The 26,144-nt window shown below is 45.7% G+C and overlaps 1 protein-coding gene across 4 annotated transcripts in view; it reads left to right on the plus strand.

Annotated features, from left to right (window-relative positions):
• VAC14 (VAC14 component of PIKFYVE complex) overlaps positions 1-26,144 on the plus strand; it is a 1,500,963-nt gene that overhangs the window by 660,309 nt on the left and 814,510 nt on the right. For all 4 annotated transcript variants that reach the window (XM_085639779.1, XM_085639781.1, XM_085639778.1 and 1 more), the window contains exon 13: positions 16,909-16,974. In XM_085639779.1, coding sequence (XP_085495905.1) covers positions 16,909-16,974 — 66 coding nt within the window. The remainder of the gene's footprint in view (positions 1-16,908; positions 16,975-26,144) is intronic.

Consider the following 26,144-nt stretch of genomic DNA (forward strand, 5'->3'; position numbering starts at 1 on the left):
AGAAACCACTGAGAGGGAATATGTTACAGGGATGACAGAGTCCCTCACTATATAGGGATTGTGAAGGGAGAACATCTGAGGAGTGCTTGATGCAGGAATATCTGTGAGAATAGAGGACAGACTGCTATCAAATGATTATTGGGCCATGCATGGATTGCAGGGTCCATGATTTGGGATAGGGAAGTGTGTCCAAGAGACAGACTTGAAAGAAAGTACCTGAGTAGTGAGAGATCATTAACACCTGAGGAGTATAGAAAAGAGGGTATGTCTGCGGAGGATAGGAAGAGAGACTGTACAGGATTTCAGCACACAGGGGTATATGGTTTAAACCCAAATTTTGCCAGTGGAAGAGCCGTAACCCTTGTGAAAATGATGTAATTTCTGTAATAATGAAACTTAGACCTAATTTCTTTGCTCAGTTTCTGTTAAAGAGCCACACATAAGTCATACATATTGTTCATTCTTAATTCATGAAAGGCCACACTTAAGCTTACTGTAAACATGTTAATGTCATACACAAGCAAACCTGTAATCTTGGCAGTCCTACAGAACGAGGTGGGTTGCAGAGGGATCCTTATTCCCAAATCCCCTTGCTTTCCAAAGGTCCCCCACTCCTGCCAAAACATTGTTTATAGATTTTCAGCAAATCTGCCCTATTTGTTAATGATGTGATAGCCAACATGGTTAATACCAGTAGATGGTAGCAGGCATAACCGCATAAACAGGACAACTTTGTTTCCCTTTAGAATCGGAACAGTCTCAGAATCGTGGAAACAATAGATAAGTTTCACTCAGTCAATCATGCATGCTTTGTTTCTGCAGAGTTGCACAAAACTAGAGAGACGGGCGTTTCAATAAAAGGGTTTATTGAACAGTCTTATTTCTCATGCAAGAGATATGAATTGCTACAATCGTAAGACAGACTGCGATGTACAATATGTACGAGGTTAGCAGTAAGAACAAATAATACTGCAATAGCATGGTTTGTAGCTATGACATATATTAATCAGAATACATACAAAAATAACAATGCTAAAATGTGATACTCATCTGATGCTTCTAAATTGTTCTACCCCAGTGTACCTAACCTAAGTGCAGTACAAGGTTTGAAGTAGGTGCTGTTTCTAAAGTATAGCTAGTTATATTTTAATGTAGCCAATAGTTGCCAAAAGTTTCTCTAAGTTCTAGTCAGCTCCATACCTGAGAATGAGAGAGGTTGGAATCTCTTTTCTGGACTCGATAGTCTAACCCCCCGCAAGGGAAGTCAGAGAGCACTGGAGCTGGATTCTCTGCGAGGAGGATGGCAGCGTCAGGTCAGTGCATCAGACTGGAACTCGATCTCCTTCCGAACTTGCCATGGCAAACCGCGTTTTCTGGGTTGGATCGAATCCTCCGGGAAGCGCAATTTGCCATGGCAAGTGCTGGTATATTTATACCTTGAAGGTGTCTAGGAATGCCACTATTGACGTAAAAGTCGGGCAGAGGAACGTCATGAATGAACCCCTAAGGAATAGATGTTCATGCATACTTAATGAGTTCTTGGAGAAATCAATATTCAAGCTGAGGGAAATTCCTAAAGGATTAAGGGTCTGGTTTTCCAAGAAGTCGTTGTGACGTGGATGGACGGATGTAGGTGGCAATGCCTGTATTTGGTTTGTACGGACAATGTCCAAATAAGGGCCGGATTTCTATGCCCAAATAACGGCAATGTGAATTGTATCTGTATAAGGGCATAAATCGGGAAACCTATATACGGAATCTAAATCTGCACACAGCAACATAAGCAGTCTTCCAACAAGGCCGTGTTTGTCTTTTACGTTCTGTAACAGCCTGCGTCAGTAATAGCATGAAAGGTTCTCCTCATCAAAAGATCTGCAGTTCTCTTTTGTGTAAAGCAAGATGATTGAAATTTCAATGGCTCTGCCATGAAACAGACAAGGGTGTGATTTAATTGCAAATGGACTCGAAATGTGATGGGCACCCTATCCATGGAAACGCAGTCTCGGAAAAGTAAATGGTTTAAACTATGCAATTGCACTTTTAACACAAAAGTTCCATGATTTCTCATCGTTGCAACCGCACACTGTTCCTAATGAGCGTTATAATGTTTAGGAGAACACAAGGAATCAAAGGTGAAAATATATTTAGTGCCTGGAAGCCACGGTCCAAATTAGCAGCTGGCAACAAGACATTATTCGCAAGTTACTATTTAATCATATCTGGTCCGATGTTGTTCTACAGCACCCGCAACACCAGATTAAAATAAATAATCACCACCCATCCACGTGTGCTGAGAGGCTGAGGAGGGCACAGGTTTCCGGTCACACTGCAGGGCTCTAAAGCGCCGTGCTGCACACATTCTAAAAGGCAGCCTCTGTGTGCTCTGTCAAATTCACCCGACCGGACCTGGCTGTGACTGCCAGAGACCAGGCTTTCAGCAGACAGTCAGAGTGAAACACAAACACGAGGATTAGGCAGACTGCAGTACTGCACTGTAAAACAGTGGCAAGTGCCCCACACCCCGACCAAAAAAATACAACCATAAAATGTGATTCTTTCACTTTCACACAGCGTGCTGCATTCATTTTACGTAGTTGCATAAAACTAATGCACCGCGCAATGTGAAAATGAAAGAACTGTGTATATCGACCTCTGCTCGGCATGTTCATAAAAGTGGTTACCTATTTTGAAAATGTTTATTTGTGGCGTTGTTTGAATACTCTGACTAATTTAACGTAGAAGTTTTATACGCACTTACCCCCGAACACAATGAATTTGTTGCTGCAGCTCCACTCCAGTCATACGTGCTATGACTTCACCTCCCTCAGGCCCAGTCCCATCTCCGTGACTTCAGCATAGCGAGGATTGGCTAAGCATTGGCAGCCCTTGATCCAGCCATTGGCTGGGTCAGAGGCTGCCAACGCTCATTTTGAGCCTTGGGGTCTGCAGTAGAAATCCCCGGGCTCCTACATTGCAAAGCCTGGCGAGGGTTCAAATACGCATGTCGAGCTAGTCGAAGCAAGGCATCCGTCCAACTTGACTTGCGCACTTCACCTCAAGGAGGGCTGACACCTGCAAATCATTAAGCAGGGTCAGAGCAGAGGCTCCACCCCTCCCACGCAAATGTAACTTCCTACTTATTTGCCTGTGTCATGCCGCGCACTGCGGCAAAAAGAAAAGAGGGACTCAACAGTATTCATTAAACATTTATAGTGGCAAGCAAACAGGAAGGGCGACACCCCCACGCTCAAATGAAGAAACCGCCACTGCCCCAGAAAGGGAATCCAAGAAGCTGGATCATATCGGGAAGAAAATGTTTTCTTCTGCCAGCTTAGGACTGCGGTCGGTGAACACCGCATGTCTCTTGGGCCGTTACACCCACTCTGTGTGGAACACTGTTGCGCAGGTGCTGCCACAGTGTCCGGAGGAGGCCCGAGCCGTACTCTCTCATGCGGTTTCTGAAGGGAGGGATGCAGCAAAGTTCGCCATTCGCTGTGGGCTGGACACCGCCGACTCGCTAGGCAGGACGATTTCAATGTCGGTAGCCCTGAGACGCTACGCCTGGCTGTGGTCCACTGGCTTCTCGGGCGATGTTCATTCGACTCTTTTGGACATGCCCTTTGATGGCCGTCGCTTGTTTGGCGACAAAGCGGAAAATGTGCTCAAGCACTTCAAGGACTCAAGGGCTACGGCCAGATCCTTGTGCCTCGCTACCACACTCGCCCCGCGCAGTCTGCTTAGTGCCCCTTTCATGGCTACTGAAGGTATGCCGCACCACGTTCTGCCCAGAACCACAGGCCCGCGCAGGCTGTCCAGCCTCTGTGGGGCCGGGGACGTGGGACCCATCGCCGTGGGTCTGGGGGCCTGCGGGCGGGCCAGTCCACCAGTGCCCCCTCTCCAGCAGCCTCCAAAACCTTCCTAGTCCAACCTTTCAGGACCACGAGTTGCCAGTGGGTGGCAGGATCCACCATCACCTCCCCACTGGCACAACATCACGTCGGACAGATGGGTTTTGCAGATAGTCCGAAGGGGCTACTCCCTCCCCTTCGAGACTACCCTTCCCTCCATTCCACCTGCATTCCATCGCATGTCGGATGATCACCTGGCCCTTTTTCCTTCAGGAAGTTGCGGCTCTCTTGGCCAAGGAGCTATCGAGCGAGTCAGTGTGCCAGAAGTAGGTTGTGGCTGCTACTCCCACTACTTTCTGGTGCCCAAGAATGATATAGGCCTGCGTCCTATCTTAGACCTCAGGGATGTCAACCACTTTCTCCGGAAAGAGAAGTTCAAAATGTTGACATTGCCTCAGGTCCTGTCTGCCCTCGACCCTGGAGACTGGATGGTAGCGTTGGACTTGCAGGGCGCTTATTTCCACATCCCCATCCTGCCGGCCGACAGGCGTTACCAACGGTTCACGGTAGGCCATGAGCATTTTCAGTTTACCGTGCTCCCTTTTGGCCTTACCAGCACCCCTCGGATGTTCACAAAAGTGATGGCGGTGGTCGGTGCTGATCAGGGGTTCCAGTCTTCCCCTATCTCGACGACTGGTTGTTGAAGGCGAACTCTCTCCAGGCTGTCATCGCCCACCTTCAGACTACGGCGGACCTCCTGCATTCGCTGGGGTTCACAGGCAACGTGCTGAAGTCGCACCTGCACCCTTCTCAGAAACTCCTTTTCATCGATGCGGTTTTGGACACAGCGCCGTTTCGGGCCTATCCTCCCGAACAGCGAGTTTGGGATATTTGGGCTATGATACCGATGTTCCAGCATCTATCCCGGATTTCGGTGAGAATGACCCTGAGGCTGCTGGGCCTCATGGCCTCCTGCATCCTGCTGGTGGATCATGCCAGGTGGCCTATGCGGGCTCTGCAGTGGGACCTTAAGTTCCAGTGGGTGTGGCATCAGGGGAATCTGTCCGATGTCGCCCAGATCTCGGCGGGGACTGCACATCAGTTGCAGTGGTGGCACACAAACCAGGATTGGGGCAACAGCAGATCCCTCTCCCTTATTCAACCAGATTTCACAGAGGTGACAGATGCATCACTCATGGGATTGGGTGACCACATGGGAGAGGTGGAGATCAGAGACCTCTGGTCTCCGGCGGAGTCCGTGCTCCACATTAACCTTCTGTAGTTCCGGGCGATTCGTCTAGCACTGAAGGCATTTCTTCCTTCAGTCAAAGGAAGAGTAGTGCAGGTGTTCACAGACAACACTTCCGCCATGTGGTATTGCAACAGACAGGGCGGAGTGGGGTCGTAGACCCTCTGTCAGGAGGCCCTTCGTCTCTGGAAGTGGCTGCAACATCAGGGCATTTCCCTGGTGGTTCAACACCTGGTAGGTTCCCTGCGCGTCGGAATTTCCAAGGCAGCACTCGCTAGACGACGCTTTTCGTCGTTAGTGGATTTGCTGTTTTCTATTGTCAGAACCAAGCCCTCAGTCACTGATAATAGGTTTTCAGTCAATGCAATTACACACCAGGCTTTCCGTAAGGTTAGAAATGGTGTAGCCAGATTTAGATTGAGTAGGTGTAGAAATCCTAAAATGGCCACCAGGAGGGCTCAGAAAACATAGTTCAGCATTCTAGTGTTTATAGGTTAAGGAAGGCAGCTTTAGAATGTTAGCAGCTGAAGAACAAGAATCTTCGCACTTCATCTGAGAAACTCGGAGGTATTGGCAGCCTTTTATATTGCGGCATGCTCAGCTAGTCGGGGTAGCGTTCGTCGTTCTATTTGTCCGTCATTTTAGTTTCAACGCGTTTACTAGTGTCTGAGAGTCTGGGAGAAGCGTTCCGTTCATGAGCAGGCAAGTGTAGTTTTTATCCGTATGTGCATGTCTGAAGTGATGGTGTCTTGGGAACTAGCAGGATAATTTTGCATAGAGACCTAGGTTTGCGCATGACAGTTCATTAAAGTAGTTTGCAGCAGTGTTTCGTAGTTGCACAGTCCAGTGACAGAAATTCCTTCGCGCACGCACTTCAATTGAGGAGTGCGCTCGCAGGGAACTTGATTTCAAATACAGAGCTTGAGTTGTCATAACATAGTTTTAGAGTTATTTAGATAACTCTTGTTTGTGATTGAGCGCTGGAAACAGTATTGAGGTTCTTAGGCACGCTAGTTGTTTGGCATTCTGTTAGTAAATAGAACGCAGGTATAGTATAGAGAGGCATTAGCTACAGCTACATTTGGGTAAGTGCTCAATAAAAACAAAAACTGTAACATAAAGTTTTATGCAAGGTATTATTGGTGTTTAGAATGACATATAAAATCTCAGGTTTTCTCACTTGCAGTCCTTAACAACGAAACTCAGAAGGAACAAAAGGTGAGAGGAACTAGAAGAAAGGTGTAGCTGTCTCTTCTCTGTCCCCTATCCCTCCCCCCCCCCCTTTGGTTTCTACAGCCACACAGTATTTAGTCAGTGAGTGGCTGGGAAGTCGGAAAGGGGAATTGGGAATTAGCGTCATCCTGCTCCTGTACATTGTGGTGGACCGGATCTGGCATCTACACGCCTTCCCACCTATACCACTTCTGCCCAGAGTGCTGAAGATCAAGCGCGACCAGGCCCAAGTAATTCTTGTGGCTCCGGACTGGGCACGAAGAGTCTGGTATCCCGAGCTCTTAAACATGGCCATCGATCCTCCAAACAGACTGTTCCTTCAGGAGGATCTTCTGTCGCAGCAGCAGGGGACGGTCCTCCACCCGAACCTGTCCAGCCTCCACCTCCTTGAGTGGAGATTGAGTGACGGCAGTTGGCAGCCTTCAACCTTCCTCCTGAAGTCTGTAATGTTATCTTGGCAGCCAGGCGTCCCTCTACTAAAACAGGGTAAACAACCTTTACAACGAAACTTTGACAACGCACTACCATTACAACGAAACTTTTACAACGAACGTGATGTAACTGTTAAGTGGACTGGAGTTGGAATAGTAAATTACGCTTTTCTAATGTTAGCACGCCATCTAGCGCAAGTCGATGTAAAGACTTGCGTTGTAATTGCATCGCGTGGTTACATCGCGTTCGTTGTAAAAACCGCGATGTAACTGCACGCGTTGTAAAGACACGCGTTGTTACTTCGTACATCCCTAAAACAGTATAGGCCTGTAGATGGAACATTTTTGTGACATGGTGCGCAGCAAAGGCTATGGATCCCCTTTCTGCCCCCCTTTCTAAGGTTCTCCTCTTCCTGCTTTTTTTGGCCCAGCAGGGCTCTGCTCTGGGCACCCTCAAGGGCTATCCTTCGGCCATTTCGGCTTTTCTTCGCCTTTCTGATCAGCCTTCTCTTTTCAAGTTTCCTATTGTAAATCGTTTCCTTAAGGGCATTACTCACCTCTTTCCTCCCATTCCTTTCGTAATGCCCCAGTGGGACTTTAACCTTGTTCTGACTTTACCTTGTGTGCGCTCCCTTCGAGCCGCTACTTAATTGTCCTCTCAGGCTCTTGACCTTAAAGACTGCTTTTCTGGTTGCCATGACCTCTGCACGCAGGGTGAGTGAGCTTCAGTCTCTTTCTTCTAAGCCTCCTTTACTTGCTGTTCATCCAGACAAGGTTGTCGTTCAAACTCGGCCTTCTTTTCTTCCCAAACTGGTTACCTCTTTCCACATAGGACAGACCATCACTTTGCCCAGCTTCTTCCCGCCCCCGCATCCTTCTAAAGAGGAGGAGAGGCTCCACCATCTGGATCCAAAACGTGAGCTCTCATTTTATCTTGATTTCACAAAACAATTCCGGATGGATGATCAGCTCTTTGTTGGCTATTTGGGTGCCAAGAAAGGTCAGGCGGTGCAAAAACGAACCATCTCTCGATTGATTGTTCTTTGCATTAAAATGTGTTATTCCTTGGCGAAAAAGGAACCTCCAGTAGGGTTGCGCGCACATTCCACCAGGGCGACAGCAGCCACTACTGCCCTGGGACGTGAAGTCCCCCTTCATGACATCTGCCAGGCAGCCACGTGGGCTTCATTGCACACGTTCACTAAACATTACTGCCTGGACAGCCAAGTCCGGAGAGACTGCTTCTTTGGCCGCTCTGTTCTTCAGGACTTCCTGGTGAGAACTTGGTTCCAGACCCACCTCCGGGGATGGTATTGCTGGGGTATCGATGGTAAGGAATTCATAACTAATAGTGTCTTTCAGTTGAACAAGTTACTTACCCTCGGTAACGATATATATGTTACATATAATAGTTATGGATTCCTTACCGCCCCACACATCCTCCCTGTTCTGCGAACTGACGTCTAGGGCAGGGGACTCCCTTTCAGGGCCCTAGTTTTATGCACCAGTCGTCAGTGTCTTGCATGGCTCTGTACTTCTGCTGTGGAATGTCGTGTAAAGAACTGACGTCAGCGCGCAGGGCCGGCGTCTAAGTAGATACCGCTAATTCATTCCGGCGATCACAACGCCAACGACAAATGCAGAGTCGACCGACGCCACCTACCGATGCGCAGGAGTACTGCTGATTAAAAATTCTCCGAATCCACTCTAACCCCTGGGGGTAATTCTAAGGTAAGGAATCCATAATAAATATATGTTCCTTACAGATATATCGTTACCAAAGGTAAGTAACTTGTTCTTTAGAGTTTTTGCTTCGATTTCACAAAAGAACACTTGTTGGACTTTCAGCTCTTTACCAGGTTTTCGGGGGCAAAAAAGGGTAAGGCAGTGCAGAAGAGGACCCTGTCAAGATTGATAGCTCCCTGCATCAAAATCAGCTATACCCGGGCCAGGAAGCAACTCCCCCCGAAAAGACTGAGGGCTAGGCTCATTTTGCCCGAGCCAAGGGACAACGATGATGCTGACATGGGGAAGACTTTTTCTTGACATCAGCCAAGATATGGCATGGGTGTCAGTTCATATGTTTATGAAGCACTATTACCTTAACATCCATGTACGGTGGGAGGATCACTTCTGCTTTTCAGTCTTGCAGGAATTTTTGGTTAAGGGCCTGATTGCGATCTTAGTGGAAGGGTCCCGCCATCAAAACGGCAGAGGATTGCAGTGCGCCTAGTTGGCGGTCTACCCACTGTATTACGATGTTAGCGTTGCTGAACAAAAGACCACTGGAGTCCCGACTATTCTGCCAGCCATTCGCCGACCGCCTTGATGGCAGCATGGGTGAAAGCAGCTGTCAGAGGGCGGTACACACAAGGTTCCGCCGTCCGGATTGTGAAGTGCCTTCCCTTTGAGCTGAATGTGGCGAGGAGACCGCCTGCTTTGAGTCGATGGAATCGAAGGAAATAGGGTGCAAACTCACCCTTTTCCTTCTTCTCCCTTCAGTCACCGAGGTAGACCCCTTTGTCCAGGGCCCTGATTCACAGCAGTAACTTGACCATGAAGAAAATGACCACGTTGGCGCTGAAATCCAGGTAAGTCAGTTCCGCACTTTTCTTTCATTGATTGGGCTGGGTATATATGGTCCGCACTCCAGCAAAGGAAAAGTACTTGTACAAGTTATTTTTTCACATGTAATATGCGTTTGTGTACATTTTACCCTTATTTAGTCAAAATGTGCACCTGCATCAACACATATGAAAAAATATTTTAAAATTGTTGACCGCATCCCGTGCTGGGCCCCCGCCTTCAGAAACATCGCTGCTGGATCCGTGGTGACATCTAATTAGGGCAGGCGAGAGACCGTCGACTCAACGAAGTACTTGGGGCCGCTGCGGGATGGCAGGAAGACTGCCAAGATTGTAATCGGGCCCAAAATCTTATTTCACAGGCCTTCACCTCCGAAAGGTACTGCTTTGGTATGTGTTCAAAAGATGAGAACTTTGTAGTAAGAAGTATCCATCAGAAGAACAAGCTACCTATCTTTGGTAATGCTCTTTCTAGTGAACACTCTAACTGCACATTCCTCACTGTCCTAGTTCCTCCCCATCCTGTGGAATGCGTTCTTTTACATCTGAGATGGTCCCAAGGTATAGATCAGCTGACAGCTCACTCTCACCAAACATTGATATACGCTATGCGCCTGAAGGCACCACAGGGGATGGAGATAAGAAACTGACACCAGTTTGCAGGGGTGGCGGTTATACTCCGCTCGGTCACTTCAGGGGCAGTATGGAGCCGCACAGTGACACCTACTGACCTGCAGGTGCACCGTGAATTCTTCCAAATATTCAAAAGATGAGGAGTCTGCAGTTAGGCATAGTATCCAGAAGAAAGAGCGTTATCAGAGGTAAGTAACTAGTTTGTCAATGTCCCTATATGAGTGTTGATGTCTCCATGTCCATATGAGTTCCTTTGCCAGTTTCAGTGTCCATGTGTCAGTGCCAATACCCACATCTCCACATCTCTGCCTTGTTATCCTAGAGTTACCATTGCAGTGTCTTTGTCCTCGTGTAAGCATACCTGTCCCAGTGATAATGCCTCACAGTGTGTATCTGTGCTCCAGTGTAAGCAATGGACTTACCAATGTCCGTGCTAATATTCCAGTTTCGTTATCAATATCCCCGTGTTCCTGTATCTGTTTATCCATAGCTGTGCTTGTTGTCAATGTGCAGTATCAGTAACCCTATGTCAGACTTCCATCAGTATTCTTTTCAAGCAAAGTTTGGTATCCCATTATCCTTTAACTGACATTACAAGTGCCATACGTATACCCCCAAGCAAACCTAAGCGATAAAGTCACTAGCTCTTACCTAATCATTCACTACTTCTGATTCAAATCTATTTTCACACTCAAACAGGCAGTCTACTCCCAGGATACCAACACAGATGCAGCCCTCTCCCTGCACTCACTTGGGCATACCTTGCTCTCACTCAGGTGTACCCTGCATTCTCTTAGATGCAATGCCCACTGTACACTCATACAGACACACTGTGCCAGCTCCACTCACTCTGGAAGAGCCTGCACTCACTCAGGCACCTTCTGCATTCACCCACTAAGGCGTGACCCACAATAAGTTAGGTGCACTGTGCCAGCTCCACTCACTCTAGAAGAGCCTGTACTCACTCAGGCACGTTCTGCATTCACCCACTAAGGCGTGACCCACACTCAGGTGCACTGTGCCAGCTCCACTCACTCTAGAAGAGCCTGTACTCACCCAGGCACCTTCTGCATTCACCCACTAAGTCATGACCCACACTCAGTTAGGTGCACTGTGCCAGCTCCACTCACTCTAGAAGAGCCTGCACTCACTCAGGCACGTTCTGCATTCACCCACTAAGGCGTGACCCACACTCAGTTAGGTGCACTGTGCCAGCTCTACTCACTCTAGAAGAGCCTGTACTCACCCAGGCACCTTCTGCATTCACCCACTAAGGCGTGACCCACACTCAGTTAGGTGCACGGTGTAACTAGTGGCACGTTGCTTTCCTTAAGGTAGTAGCCCTTCCGTGCGTGGCCCGCGTCTGAGATGCTTAGCTGCAGTGGCCAGGCAAGGGGCTACTCCTGTCTGGGGCGAGCAGTACAAAGGCAGGGGTGCTACTAGACCTGAACTTCAGTGGGGCTTACAGGTCACCAGAGTCGAAGCTAGCCCTTCAGCCCATGGGGCGGAGCTATCCTTCCAGCCAATACAAGAAAATAGTGACAAATTGTGGATTTTAAACTCATTGGTCAAACCTGATAGGAGTACAACTAACATGTCTTAGTGAATTCAATAATGTGTAATAGGCTAGTGTCCGATCTTTAAAAAGGCGAATGCGTGATTGGGTAACCAAATTGCAGAGTCTACAGATTTCAATACAGAGTACTTTAGAACCAGTTTGCACAGAGTTGTTTCAAGGCAACCATTTTTGTCAATACTTCAAAATATCCTTTGAGCTCATGGAACATTTTTAAATAGAAGGCGCTGCTCCCTGACTGCTGACAAAGGTACATTTTCAGTTTGTTCATAGGAACATTGCAACATATGCTTGACTGAGGTCACACTCGTGTATACAGGTTTCAGAATATTGAGCTAGGGGGTTTACGCACTTCATTTTGGGATGTGTGGCTGGCAAGTCATGGGCTTGACTCCTAATGCAGCTTTCATTACTTCTGTGATGGAATAAGTGTCAGTCAGTTGGCAATATTATCACATGCTAATTACCCTGCCAGGATTCTGTGCTATTCTAAATCAAAGTTAAAAAGCACCCCACATCTAGCAGTCCTCCGATGAGTGACATGACTGAGCTGCATCCATGCAGGAAGCCACATGGCCCAAAGAAATGGCAACAATGTGGTTGCCTTCAAATAACTTTGCAAGGAGTGGTGCTCCAGTGTACAAAAATATACAAGTATTCCTTCAGTGTTCAGAAAACACAGAGTGTGTGTCACTCCAACGGAAACAAACCTATGCCTCGTAATAGCATATGCTGTAATAATAAAAACATGCTTTCAATTCTGTTCTAAACGTGTCAAATCCACTAATCTATCAATGTTGTTATTAAATACTCCAAGGGCAATGTGCACTGTAAAATGCATTTATTTTAAAGAATTCCCCCCAAATTCCTGTGAGAAGAATAAACATAATCTCTATAATGATTGTTCCTAAATGTCTTTACTAATTACAGTAATTAGCTGGGTCTGAGTCGTGAAAGGGACACCCTTGAATGGGGCACTAGAGAGACACCAGGCAGGCAGCATGGTTACCAGTTTGTGTGGTCACACTGCAAGAAGCGGTGCATATGGTAATGATTCCATTGTGCAATGCTTTTTCATTGGCAATCTGTCATACACATTATCAGACTTAAGCTGCTTTGGACAGACCCAGGCTTAGTGTGAAGGAAGAATTAAGCATTTTGCTGCCACACTGCGCTAGTTTGAAGAGGCAGGACACAACGATGCAATGCTTCTACAAGGAGAGCCTCTGCATAGTCACCATCCCGGAGAAAAGCCAAACAAGCCATATGTTCAAGCACATTCTACATCTGTCTTGCTATGCACTCTGAGAAACTGATCATAGAGGTGTTTGTTTTTAAGTGAAAGGGGTATGGCTGGTTAGATATAAATTGTATGTTCAGCCTTCACATAGCTGAGCTATCTCTCAGTCTGACTGTAGGCCAGGCACCAGACACCTGAGCTGTCCCTCAAGTGACAATGCTCTATAACAAAAAATCAATCCACAACCCATCATTTCTACTAAAGTTGCCACCAGCCCTGCGTTTAATGCTTGAGGGCACCCGCTACATAAATTGAAACCGTATATATGCAAGATATGAGTTGAGTTGTTACTACAAATTGCAACAAATACCACCAGGCATCTTGGCGAAGAACTAACAGCATCAGAAAAGATATGAAGGTAATCAATAAAATAGAGGAATTTTAAGAGCCTTCCTAAACAATGAATGGTCCTCTATTTTGCATGGCCCAGAATAGTGTGCATTCCAAATAGATGAAGCAAGAAAAGAAACTTCTTGACAAGTCATGCTGTCATATTCTGAACTCCTTGAAGCTTGTAGATAGCGGACTCAGAAGGCCAAGGTGCCAAGCATTGGCATACCTCAATCTGGAATTGGTGGTACCATAAACAGCACAATCTTTCATGTGGCACAGGATAGAAAGAAGAGGTATCGTGATGCTCCTGAAACTGAGCTCATGAGGCCTAAAGAAAATTTACATAAGGGACAAAGAGGGTAATTATCTTCACGTCTCATAATCGAACAGAAATGTATTTTGCTGTCTTTAAACTTAGTGAAATTTAGATGTAACTGCATCAAGTTCCAAGGCTCTAGAGTAATTACAAAGAGCATCCGCACTCCAACTAAGAGCATCCGCACTCCAACTAAGAGCATCCGCACTTCAACTATGAGCATCCACACTCCAACTATGAGCATCCGCGCTCCAACAAAGAGCATCCGCGCTCCAACTATGAGCATCCGTACTTCAACTATGAGCATCCCAACTCCAACTATGAGCATCCACACTCCAACTATGAGCATCCGCACTCCAACTCTAGATATTTTTAAGTCTAAGGATAGAGAGTTGATATTTTGAAGCGGATCTTAGAGTTCTATTCAGGGTATGTCTAGAGCAGAGCGAAGTCGTGTAGCTGCCTGTGCTGTGGCTACGAATTGCCTTATGACACAAGCATAACGCTTTATAAAGTCATCTTTTGTGATCCAGGAGCCAGTGCAATTTGCAGAAGTGGTCTACAACGAAAGTTCTCAGGCTCAAACGAGAACGATTCTGGCTGCAGCATTTTGGACTGCTTGCAACTTTTTGTAGAGTTCTTGTATCCAAACGTGACAGAATCAATGCTCCAATGATGGTTATTTTCCAAAAAGGAAGGAGAGGTAGAATTTTCTGTATAATCTTCATTAGTTGCATAAAGGTGCCTAGGGCCTTCTTAATGTGTGCAATTAGGGACGGAATGGAGTCAAAGGCCACCCCAAGATTTCTTGCCTAGAAGATCGATGTAGGAAGATGGCTCAACTCAGATGACCACCAATGTTGGGTCCATAGGGATTGATTTCCAGATATCACCAGTTCCTACGCCTGCCAGCAGTTTCAACTGAAACGAGTGGAGACCCTGTAAAAATGGCTGCCGGTTGAGCAGTATGAGGGCTGTTGTACCTCCCATACACAAAATAGTATGTATATCGTTAGTGGCCTAAGCTAGTACTGTTTGCTTACCAAGGCCCTGCCTAATGCCTGGCTGCTGGATGAAGCAGATATTCACTTTCGAAATAGGTGCCAAGTTGTTTATTCACTACAGTTTCAACAGTTTTTCTCATTATGGGAAACCAAGATATTGGTGGATAGTTTTCATTATTTGTGGATTTGGTAAGTGCTTCTTTAAGCAAGGGGTGACACTGGCAGCCTTCCAGGTTTAGGGGCAGTGCCTGCCCGTAATGATGTATTACAAATCTCCAAAATTACTGACTGGATGGTCTCCGAGGTTTTTTCAACTGAGCAATCAGACAGGGATCAGTTGGAGAACAACACCTAAGCTTTGACCATATGTTATGAGTGTCTGTTTCTGATGATCACTGAAAAGCAGAGCACCTCTGTTGGCACTAGGTGCTGTCTGGATGTGTATTACTAAAAGTGCACATTTTAGAGCACTTGTTTTATGCTAAACACTGATTTACTATCTTTTCACACAAAGCTGCAGCCCTGTGTTGCATGAATGAGAAAGTAAAATAGTGACATATCTGCTGGGAGATGCTGCTGCTTTCCTCTCTCCCTGCATGGCCTACATTTTGTACTGGAAGTGGCCCCTTCCTGGAGACACATCATGCTTTGATACTTCTCCCACTTTGATTGTGTGCTGTACAGTCAAAGGCGCTGGGAGTAATGGTGCCGGGTGCCGCGCACCCAGAATAATCATGCTGGAGTTCAAAATGTGAGTGCACAATAAAGATGCCTTTACATTTTGATTTTATCTGGTCACGTTTGCTGTGTGTTCAAAGACAGGGTTCAAATGTCAGGCTAAGTCTTCTGACAAATTTCTGGTGTTTTAATTTGGAGATTTGTATTTACTGTTCTTTCTGTGAGTGCAAAGTGAGAGGCTTTTGTAAAGTGAACTATGTGACAATCAACGCTGGGGTTCAGGAAGTAAGAAATGAAAGGCACTAGAATGTCTTATTTGTTTCTAACACACAACACGATTTAAATACTCCTAGATAGCGCAAACGGAGCACATTTAATGCAGCTTTGAAGTGTGATGGGACCAAAGATGTTAATAGATCAAAACAAATCAAGACACTTCACTTGGTGATGTGCAAATGATAAATATTCACTGAAGCCCCACACCTTATCTACTGATTGTGTCCTATATAGGTTTATCTGTAAAACTGCATGTCTCTGCAAATGTAGTAGCCATTACAATGGAATATGGGATGCCTGTAGATGACTGTGTGCTACCACGCCCCCCATGCTTTGGTAATACATTTGCAACTGTTGCAAAATGCACTGTGTGCTACATACCCCCTGCTGAATGGGCATGGCTCATTCGCTACACTTGTTCGTTGCTTGACGCCAGGGGCAAACAGTTGCCGTGGTGCCTATGGGGGGAGTAGGTGCGGTGCAGGGCACGCACCTCGTGATACATAGCTTCCAAGCCTGGGGAGCACCTCCTGCTGTACTCCAGGCCTAGGTGCCGCTGCGTTCTCTATGTGGTTGGCTCCTGAGCCAGGCCTTAGGTTGAGTAATGCTCCCAGGACAGGCCACAAAGCGGGACTGGTCCCAGGCTGCTTTTTGAAGTCAGCCTTGCCGTAGCCAACCCTGCAGGGCTGCAGGCTATGAGTGCCACTGTAGGTATGGCCGCTGGCATAGCCATGCCAAAGAGGACAGCATCACGCGCACTGCTGCATGAAGCCACAGGGCAATGCTCCCTGGTCAAATCTGAGAGGATGCAGCAGAAGGTGCAGGCGTTACCGCAGGGCACCTGCTTTGCCGCTGTCCTTAATGACCACCATGCAGGTTAGACCCCCTCCCGTGGGCCGGCAACAGCTAAATATGCACAGCCAACATGACATCTCATCAACAAATATGATCAAAATCACAAGAGTCAATAATTAATTAAAGGAGATGGAACACCCTGTCTTAAGCCAATAGGCGTGCAATACAAGCAGTTCTTTGGCAGGAGCGCCCAACGTGTCACCAGTCCAATGCAGTTTTCTTTTGATCTCTTAAGCCTGGCGATAGCTGCGTTGTCAAGCCAGGCCTAAGGGAGATTTGACAGATTCATTTCATTATTGCCTACATCACAGTGACTTATGCAGCACTATGGTTATTCCCGCAGCTCACTCCTTTTTGTAGATGGCCCTACAGCACTGCAGTGTCAGCTTGATGCAGATCTCTTTCAGAGGGCAGGGGAGGGTTGACCTGAGCTCAGCTTTTGTTTGGAAGCATGATCAAGCCTGCTTCCGGTTGCATTGTGGGCGTGCCTGACTCCACTGTAGCTGCAGCCCTGAGTGTATCCCTCCTTAGGATCAGTTTGCCCAGGCTTCAAGCTAAAGACTGACTGTTTCGCCTCTTCTTTTGTTTCAGATGTTCCGGCACACAGACAGCCTCTTTCCCATTCTACTGAGGACCCTGTCAGATGAGTCGGATGAGGTGAGTGCTTCCGGCAGTGCCAGAAGAATGTAACTGGCGGATTAAAACATGTATGGTTCAGGCAGCTGTCGGTGTTCTCTCGCAGTGTATGTGGTATGACTTGAACCTGACTGAAGTTGTGTGTTTGTATGCTTATGCAAGAGAGGTCTGAGGCAGGTGAAGACATGGACTTTGCACAGAGGTGCACACTATAATGAAACGAAACTGCTTAAAGACTTAAATCTCTGAGCACAATTTCTGCCCCATAGAATCTTTTATAGATTCACAGGCTTAAGATATATCCCCCACAATTAAGTTAACAGTGTTCGTAGCCCGTCTATCTTGTTGTGTGGTCTCCACAGCAGACTTTGTGTAGTAGCGGCCAAGAGCTCCTTTCCCCTTAGAATCATGATACCTCAATTTCTTTGAGAGAATCGTCTGACATACCTCTATTCTATTCAGCATTTACTGGTATTTGATTAAAAAATCCCGTCATCTTGTCATTTACTCCTCCAGAGACCGATGTTTCATTGTCTTTCTCTGATGTATTCCCACACCCAAGTGCAGTTTTTTGTACTCTGGGACTTTTCTCTGGGCAGCTGGGCCATGGAAAGATTTATTTCAAACAACTTGTAACTTTCAACTCTTAGTTGTGCCTGACACTCCTGCCAAAACCTAATATCACTGTTTAACTCCTCTAAACAGATTTTGTCAGATGATCTGCTCTTGGGAGTGTATTTACTATCTCGTCCTAAACCCATTCTATGGGATTCTCATGTATGTCAGTGGTTTACAGTAAAGACACTGAGAGACCGAATATGTTGCTCTGTATGAGGATATTTCTTGCGATAAGGCTTAGTCAAGAGTGCACCCCTGCTTCAGCTTCAGAAAATACCCCAAAAATGACAAATGTGCATGATATACTACTGGTGATAAAAGGGTGACTGTTATGGAATGGACTTACACTGTCTTTGTTTAAATCATGTTGCCCCTTCTGAAAAGAATCATTTGTTACCACCGAGGGCAAAAAAGGCTCCCAAAACTCCCTTTCCCACTTAATTTGCGCCTTTGCCAGTGACCAGTCCATTAAACGTCCTTTTTTTGCTAACATGGAGTTTATGGCTCGCTTTCCATTGCATGTCATTGACGGCCTAGTCCCCAGTGAGCATTCGGCTAACTGCGGTCGGCTTAGTTTTCCTCATTGATGATGCTTTGATGAAATACCTCATTGCTACTGAAGTCTTCACCTTGTTGATGATACCCACAATGATAACATTACCTCATCGAAGATAGCCTTGGTAATGTTTACAAGAATCTGGTTTGTGGTTATCTCATCAGTGGGTCTCCAATTCTTCAGCCATCGAACCACTTACATGCATCTCTTCTGCGACTGTGTTGTCAAGGACTACTTTTTGTCTGCTTTATTTAAGCACGCCCCGCTAGTCCTTCTCTTAGTGAAGCATGTGTGTCACCAGTCAAGATCCCAATGCTGCCTCCTGCACAGATTCTACAAAAAGAGGGTGCAGAGGAGCTGGAAGCGGAGTATTCCATCGATGGGGTATCGGATCCATGGCATGAGTTAACTATTTCATGCATAGTGAAGAAAAAATATTATGCAGCAAAGAAGCCAGTTTTTATTTTCAGCCATTTTTCAAGACCAGGACTACCCTCGCCCACTCAGGCTTGTTAATTCATGTTTTTCCTGGCCTAAGTGCCAACATATTACTTCATCATCTCAAGTAAAGGGCAGTTTTGAGAGAAGATTCTAGATGCCTTGACTAATCCAGGCTGTCCATCTATGTAGCTTCAATTCCGTAAATCTGATCAGCCTCAGAGTGAGACGCAGCGGTACATACCCAACCCTGAAATCATCCCATTCAATATGAACTGTTAGTAATAAGATTGTGGTTCAAAACAATACACCCAACCTCGCCCATGTGTTTTCTTTTTTGCAACCAAAATAGTCCGCGTGCACAATTGCAACCATTGGCATTCACATCCACTCCAGGCTAAATAGTTTTTATATTCTGAAAAAAATAACTGTTTTATTCTTTAGGGGGCCAGAAGTTCTGAGCCGCTTTGCTGTTTCGGAAATTCCTTAGGCTAAATTGGTTTACCAGCTCATTCTGAAACGTGGTTAGGAAGGAGTGTAATTGCAAATCAGAATGAGATATAGCAATGGTTGTGGCCGCAATTGCAAACCATTGATAAATTAATGGCTCTTTAGCGGTGAAGACAATCCATTTGTAGAGGTGAAAATGTCCCCTTTGGACAGGTTCCCCTTTTGGAATTTGTATCAGGTGGCCTTAGGGGGTGCATGCAGTGGTCAAGTGGACCTCTGGCTGCTCCCCCAGATTTGTTCCCGAATTAAGCAGCACCGGTTCCTTTAAAGGGGGGGGGGGGGGGGGGGGGGGGGGAGGGGAGAGAGAGAGAGAGATAGATAGAGAGAGAGAGAGAGAGAGAGAGAGAGAGAGAGAGAGAGAGAGTGTGTGTGTTATATATTTTGAGCTGCTGAAATTGAACATTGCCTGCAAATCGGCCAGTGTGAATATATATAGGTTACTTAGCAAAAATCGCCAATTTGCGACCCTTTTCTGTGTAGACCTGGTTCTCTCTTTATTCGTTAATATGAACAATGTTCACAGACACCCACCACGTATTTTGTCCACAAACAAGGAGTTCATCAAGGCATAGCATCATTTCTCAGACAAAGTATTTTGTTGGACAGGCTCTGTAATATAAACCTTATTTGAGGTTTTGTTGTTAGTGTAGGTGAGGGAACATAAAAAGAATAGTGAGAGTTCACACAGCTGCCTCTCCTGATCTCAGTACCACCTCTCATAGCAGGGTGGTGTAGCATTCTTGAGCTATGTTGGAATTGACGCTGAGTGCTATATCTGGGTGCTCTTTACACAACATTACTCAAGGCCACAGTGTGAATAGTGAAACTGATTCCAGATTTGCAGAAAAGGCAACCTTGTTTTGAAAAACCAAAGGCTTGATTTAGCAAAAGGGAAAAAAAAGTCAATGGCCGACTGCACCTCACATATAGTTCAAATAATACAACACAGTGCACTTCTCTCCCAATACCAGCCGTTGTCTGGTATTACTGCAGAGCAGAGAAAATCTTGATAGAACCAAAGATGGAAGGTGCACACGTTGGTTGGCTGCTATTAACCTTTGGATTTTACAACTTTGAATATTGGATTTGAATAAAGCAGGAATTTTTCTAATGGACCCAAAGACTCATCGTTCTATTTGTTTATGGGTGCACCATTCCTCCTTTGGTTTTGTAAAGGCTTGATTTAGGCAGTGACTGAGAGTCCTTGAAGGCCTACAGGAGGTGCTAAGTTCGATGGTGCAATTTTTCTCTACATTAGTGATACTATTATGGAGAAAAATAAACATGTGGATTGTCCTCTTGATTTATAACTTCTTCCAGAAAATGGAAGATTTGTTATCACTACCAAACTCGTGTCTGGTGCTTGGTTTGTTCATGCATCTGCAGATCAAAATGTCAGTTTCCCACCAGACTTCTAAAATGAGCATCCTCACCTGAGTTAGCATCTGAATAAAGCTCACATAAACTTAAAGCAAAATGGAGGGCCAAGTCCCAGTTTTGTTGTAGCCTCCTCTTTTTTCTGGGTAACACCTGGTAGATTTCCTGAGAAACCAGAGTAGTGTGGATAATTTTGAAATCTGCGGAGAAAAGGAAAACATGCAGGTTATTTCCCACACCCTATTTTAGGCTGCACTCATAGGAATATTAGGGTGTATTAAATTCAGCAGAGAAGTTCTTACGGGATATAAATGTGGAGCCATACCCTGAAACGTTCTGAATCACTGTACACACATACAGACACACACACACTTATTATAGAATATTGTCTATTAAGCGCATAATCTAATATATATGAGGTGTATTCTTGTTATCATCCTGATAATGGATAACTGATCAATTATGAATATTAATAAAATGAATAGAATGTAAACAGTAAGTTTGCTGTATGTGCTGCTGTAGACCACTTGCTGGGTGCCCTTCTGCCATGCAGTGTTTGGGGGGAGGGGGATGTTGCAAATTGTTTTTCTTTGAAGTAGAGTTCCTGGTTCCAAGATACAGCTTCTGAAACCCACAATGCACTAGGACAAAGACTCCACCTTTCATTGGCTTTTTTTTTGCCCCTTCGGGTTTGGACATACCTTCAAGAGTTCTGGGATTGTAGCGCAACAGAAGACGAGATCCTGGAGAATTTCGATATTAAGACACCAGGAAAACAACGTTCACATGCATGATCTTCATGTGACCAGTGGCCACTTCAACAGAACTTTGCATGTCATGCAACTACTTTGGAGACAAATCAGATCAAAATTCCAAGGCAAAGTCGTATTAGAATGGGTTGTGAGGTGGGAGGGTGTGGAGAACACAGCTTTACATTTTGCGTCCACTGTAATAGCAAGCTCCTGTAGTTGGACCCTCATCAAGAATGTAACCCCTGTCTCCCAAGGCACTATGACAAGTTTGGCTTGCAGAAATTTTCTTTGCAAGAAGACGAACGTTTGCCAAAAGATAGAAGTTGGGCACACTGTGGAATATAGTGCTGATTCTCTCCCGAGCCACTGTCTGGACAGGGCATTAAAGATGTCAAATAAACTTACTTAGATGGCATAAGGGGTGGGGCATCCGGTAGTTGGGGAATTCATGGCGGGCGAAGTCCAGAATACATATCCTCTATTTGACTTTGATGAACAATTTTCTCCAGGGCTCTCGACGAAACCCACATCTAGGACAGAGACTACAACTAGGGTCTTTAACAAATCACAGTCCGAGAATCCTTCCTTCTGGGGTTCGATCTCAAATGGAGCCTCAGCTCCAGGAAAGGTATGTCCTTAAGAGAGCCATCCTTTTAGTCCAAGTCCTCCTTCAAAGAGCAATAAGTGCCACCGAATGTTGCTGATGAACCTTAGCACTGAAAGGGGCATTGGCACTGGAAACCCTCTGCACTCATGAGGTCGACACACACCATTGAGAGACAGATCCTCCGCCCTGGAAGTGTATGCTTCCTGCTTCAGAAAAAGGTTGAATTCAGAGCCAGCCTCAAAACCTGCCTCATCCTTGACTCCATGCAAACCACCCTAAGAGGAAGGGGTTGGTGAGCAGCCTAATCTAATGCACAGGAGAATTTATATCAATCCAGTCTCTGACACATACTGGCTCGGCCACCTACAAATGGTAAACCTACAGCAAAGAAAAGTTGCCTCACATATGAGGAGGCAACTTAATAGGTCCTTAGTTCTTATCCTATTCTGAAAAATGCCCAGAAAGCCCTTACCACCAGCAGCACATTCCCATTCCTGGTAACCATCCCCAGCAATGTATACCTCTAGATGCAACCAAAACCTCACTGCATATCAGCCAGACCTGTATGAATACCCAATAACAATGAACGGTTGAGGCTGCAAGATTATAATGTTGGATCCATCAGGAGGTCCATCTATAGAGCGATATCGGGTGAAGTCATCCCCACCTGATGACACAGCCAGTGTAGTGAAGGAGAAGGACTTCTTCATTGAGACTTTGTCAAAGGAGGAGAGATCAGTGCAGTTTTTACCAATGTGAAAGAGTTTGCTCAAATGCGCTCTGGAAAACTAGTCAAAGCATGGGTCATCACACCTAGGGTGGAAAAGACGTATAAAACTGCACTGTACGACCCCATGTATATTAGTGGTCATGTCCCACCAGATTCAATGGTGGTATATGCAGTATGTGCTGGGCTGCTATCAAGGTATGATAGGTCTCAAAGGGGAAAGCACCTTCCTGACACTTATAAAATGTGAGAAAAGGAGATGGACTAGGAAAAACAAAATAATTTCCAAAGCCAATATTAGGTGCTTCCTAGATGCTGCTGATACAGCATGAAGGGAAACCAATACCAGAATTCCATGCTGCCATCATGTCTTGTCTTTAGTCTGGGGTTTCCAACCAGAGGTGCAACAGCACCTTGTCAGGTTGCCTTTAGATAGGGAACATCTTTTTGGGCCAAAAGTTGACTCCATCTTTAAAAAAATTAAAGACGCAGATGTGGCAAAGACCATGGGAGCATTTCAAAACCAGTCAAGGTTTTGTGGACATCAAACGCTGGCGCAGCAAAGTCAGCAGGCAGGATCCATCATCCTCTGCACGAGGCACAGCATTTCATTAGGGGCAAACATCCAAACTATGCACCGGACAAGGCTTCCAGGGCGACAGTGGCAGAAAGGCCAAAGGTGCACAAGACCAGGCACCGGTGTCCCCAAATTTTTTTATTTAACTGTGCCCTATGGTTTGTGTTAAGTGGAGTTCATAATTTGATCAAAGTTCTAGCATTCAGAGTCACGATAGCCCTGTCAGAGTTTGCCAAATGCCACACAGTGAATTGTCGTCACAACATATGTGGACGACTGGCTGTTAATGAGCAGCAGCAGAGCATGATGCCTTACTCACGCTCAATAAGCCCTCTCAGTCCTACAGATACTGGAGTTCACCATTATTGCCAAAAATCCCCCCTTTTAAACCGAAAGATTTAACTTTTCTTTGGTGCTAAACTCACTACAGTGATCGACAAAGCCACAGCAGCTACAAAGAGTGATGGCCTTTCAAAGGCTGCTTCCCCTGTACCAGACATTGGTTCCACTGATTGTGAGAAGGATACTTAAACTATTCGGGATTATGGTGCACATGCACCCGCTCGAGAGTGCCTTGCGAGACAATGGTTACAAACAACTGGGCAGTGAGAAGGTGTAGTGTGGGTGGAGCTCAGTGTACCTCACAAACTGCAATGGAGGAACCACAAGAACTTGTTACTGAGCAGGTGATTTCTTGACCCTAGTTGCAAGTGACTGTCAACACAAATGCTTCTCTCATAGGGTTGGGTGCACACGGGGGCCAGCTCGCAGCACAGGACCAATGGCCTCCACAGCAACAACATCCGCACATCACCTTCACTGGAACTGATGGCGGTTCAGCTGGTATTGCAAGTGTTTCTGTGACTCAGTGCAGGAGTCCAGAAAACACTACAGCCAGATGCTATCTACAAAAACAAGCAGATATCTGCTCCCCACATTTGTCCAAGTTAGCACAAACCGTATGGAACAAGGCCATTGGTCATCAGGTCCTCCTCCTAGTGGAACACCTCTCTGGACTCGACAACAACTTTGCATATCTGTTCCACAGTAGGTTCCAACAAACATACTAATGGGAAATCAAGCCCTAAGTGGTTTAACAATACTTCCATTGTTGGTGGACCACAGCAGTAGACTTTTCCGCCACACATGAAAAAACACAATTTCAGAACTTCACCTCCCGACAACCTCAAACCATGGGCAACACTCCATAGAACAGTTAGTCAAAAATAGTTGCTTATACTTTTCCCCTACTAACATTCATTCCATATGTAAACGGGAATGATGCAAGCACCAATGACACAAATGCTTATAACGTCCATCTGGGCAAGACAAGACAGCTTTAGTGATCGCTACTGCTGGAAATGTCAGTATATCCCCCTGAGAATCTACCACTCCTCCGGGGACTCTTCACATGGCATCAAGGTTAGCTGTGCCCTCCAATCTCAGGGCAGTGAATGTTGTAATTCTGTACCTATGTCTTACAATTTGGTTATGTACAGCATCCATGGAGTGCATACAAAATCTTAAAGGAGACTGTAAGCGCATTATACAGGCATCTTATGCAGCTAAATGAAACATAATTGTCCATGACTGTTAGTCTTCGCAAACCGCTTTTAGGGGCCACAGTGCAAGACCATATTGGACTTACAAAAGGTAGGCCTAGTCTACACCTCATACAAGTATACCTAGTGGCTGTATCTACAGGCCTTCAAAATAGGGAATGCCAGTCCATATTCAAGTTCTTGTTAAAACCTTTATGGGAGACTAAGAAAGAGTTATGCCAGTAAGAATGTCACTGTTGCTGTACTGGGACCTCAACATTGTCATTACTTGGCTTATGGGCCTCTGTTTGAACTCTTAGACTCTAGCCCAGGGTAGTTCCTTTCCTGGAAAGTGGCTTTCCTCACAGCAATCACTTCCTTTTACAATGTAAGTCAACTGCAAGCATCAATAGTTAAGGAGCTGTTTATCCAGGTTCACAAAGATGGGGTTGTGCTGAGAACACACCCTCGCTCTTGCCATAGGTTGTCTTGCCATTCCGTATTCATCAAACTATTTACACTCTTCTTTTGCCGAAACAGTTGGTTGAGAAATGGGCTTCGCACACATTAGATATTAACAGACCCTCATGTACTACATCAATAGTAGTAAATCTTTCATTAAAATGAATCAGCTGTTTGCACCTTCAGAGCAGCCTTTCCTGGCAAAGCCAGTTTCCAACGCAGGCCTAGCCATGTGGATTGTCAAATGCATTCATGGTTGCTATGCTAAAGCCAAGCGCACCCAGAGCACATTTAGAGAGCCCCTGTGGCTTTCCTAGGCAACATGCCTCTTGCATTCATATGTAAAGCTTCTACAGGTTCTACTATCCAGACATTCAGTAAGTATTGACTGTGTGGACATTCATACTTGACAAGAAGCCCAGGTCCGTAAAACTCTGCTAAAACTTTGTTCCAAATATCTTTCATTGCTGCTCTCAAGCCACTGCTTTAGACAAATATGTACTGCTGTAACCAGAAAACATTTCCTGCAACAATCTGTTTGCAGCTTGTAGTGCTGTAGATGTGCCAATACTCATAACTTCGCAGCTTTGCTTCTCTACGTTTATTCACAACACGATGTAAAGTGGACTCTATGAGCTGGTGCAATGTGGGCTTCAGGGGAGGTATCATGAGTCACCATGAAAAATGTTCTTCAAAGAAAAACAACTAGCAACATCCGCAGCCAACACTAGATAGCAGGAGTATGCCCAGCATGTGATCCCAACATTAGAAAGCAGGAGTATGCCCAGCATGTGATCCCAACATTAGAAAGCAGGAATATGCCCAGCATGTGATCCCAACACTAGATAGCAGGAGTAAGCCCAGCATGTGATCCAACACTAGAAAGCTGGAGCATGCCCAGCATGTGATCCCAACACTAGATGGCAGGAATATGCCCAGAATGTGAATTCTAACACTAGATGGCAGGAGTATGCCCAGCATGTGAACCCCAACACTAGAAATCAGGAGTATGCCCAGCATGTGATT

Source organism: Triturus cristatus, chromosome 12, assembly GCF_964204655.1.
Source record: "Triturus cristatus chromosome 12, aTriCri1.1, whole genome shotgun sequence".
NCBI classification, from domain to species: Eukaryota; Metazoa; Chordata; class Amphibia; order Caudata; family Salamandridae; genus Triturus; species Triturus cristatus.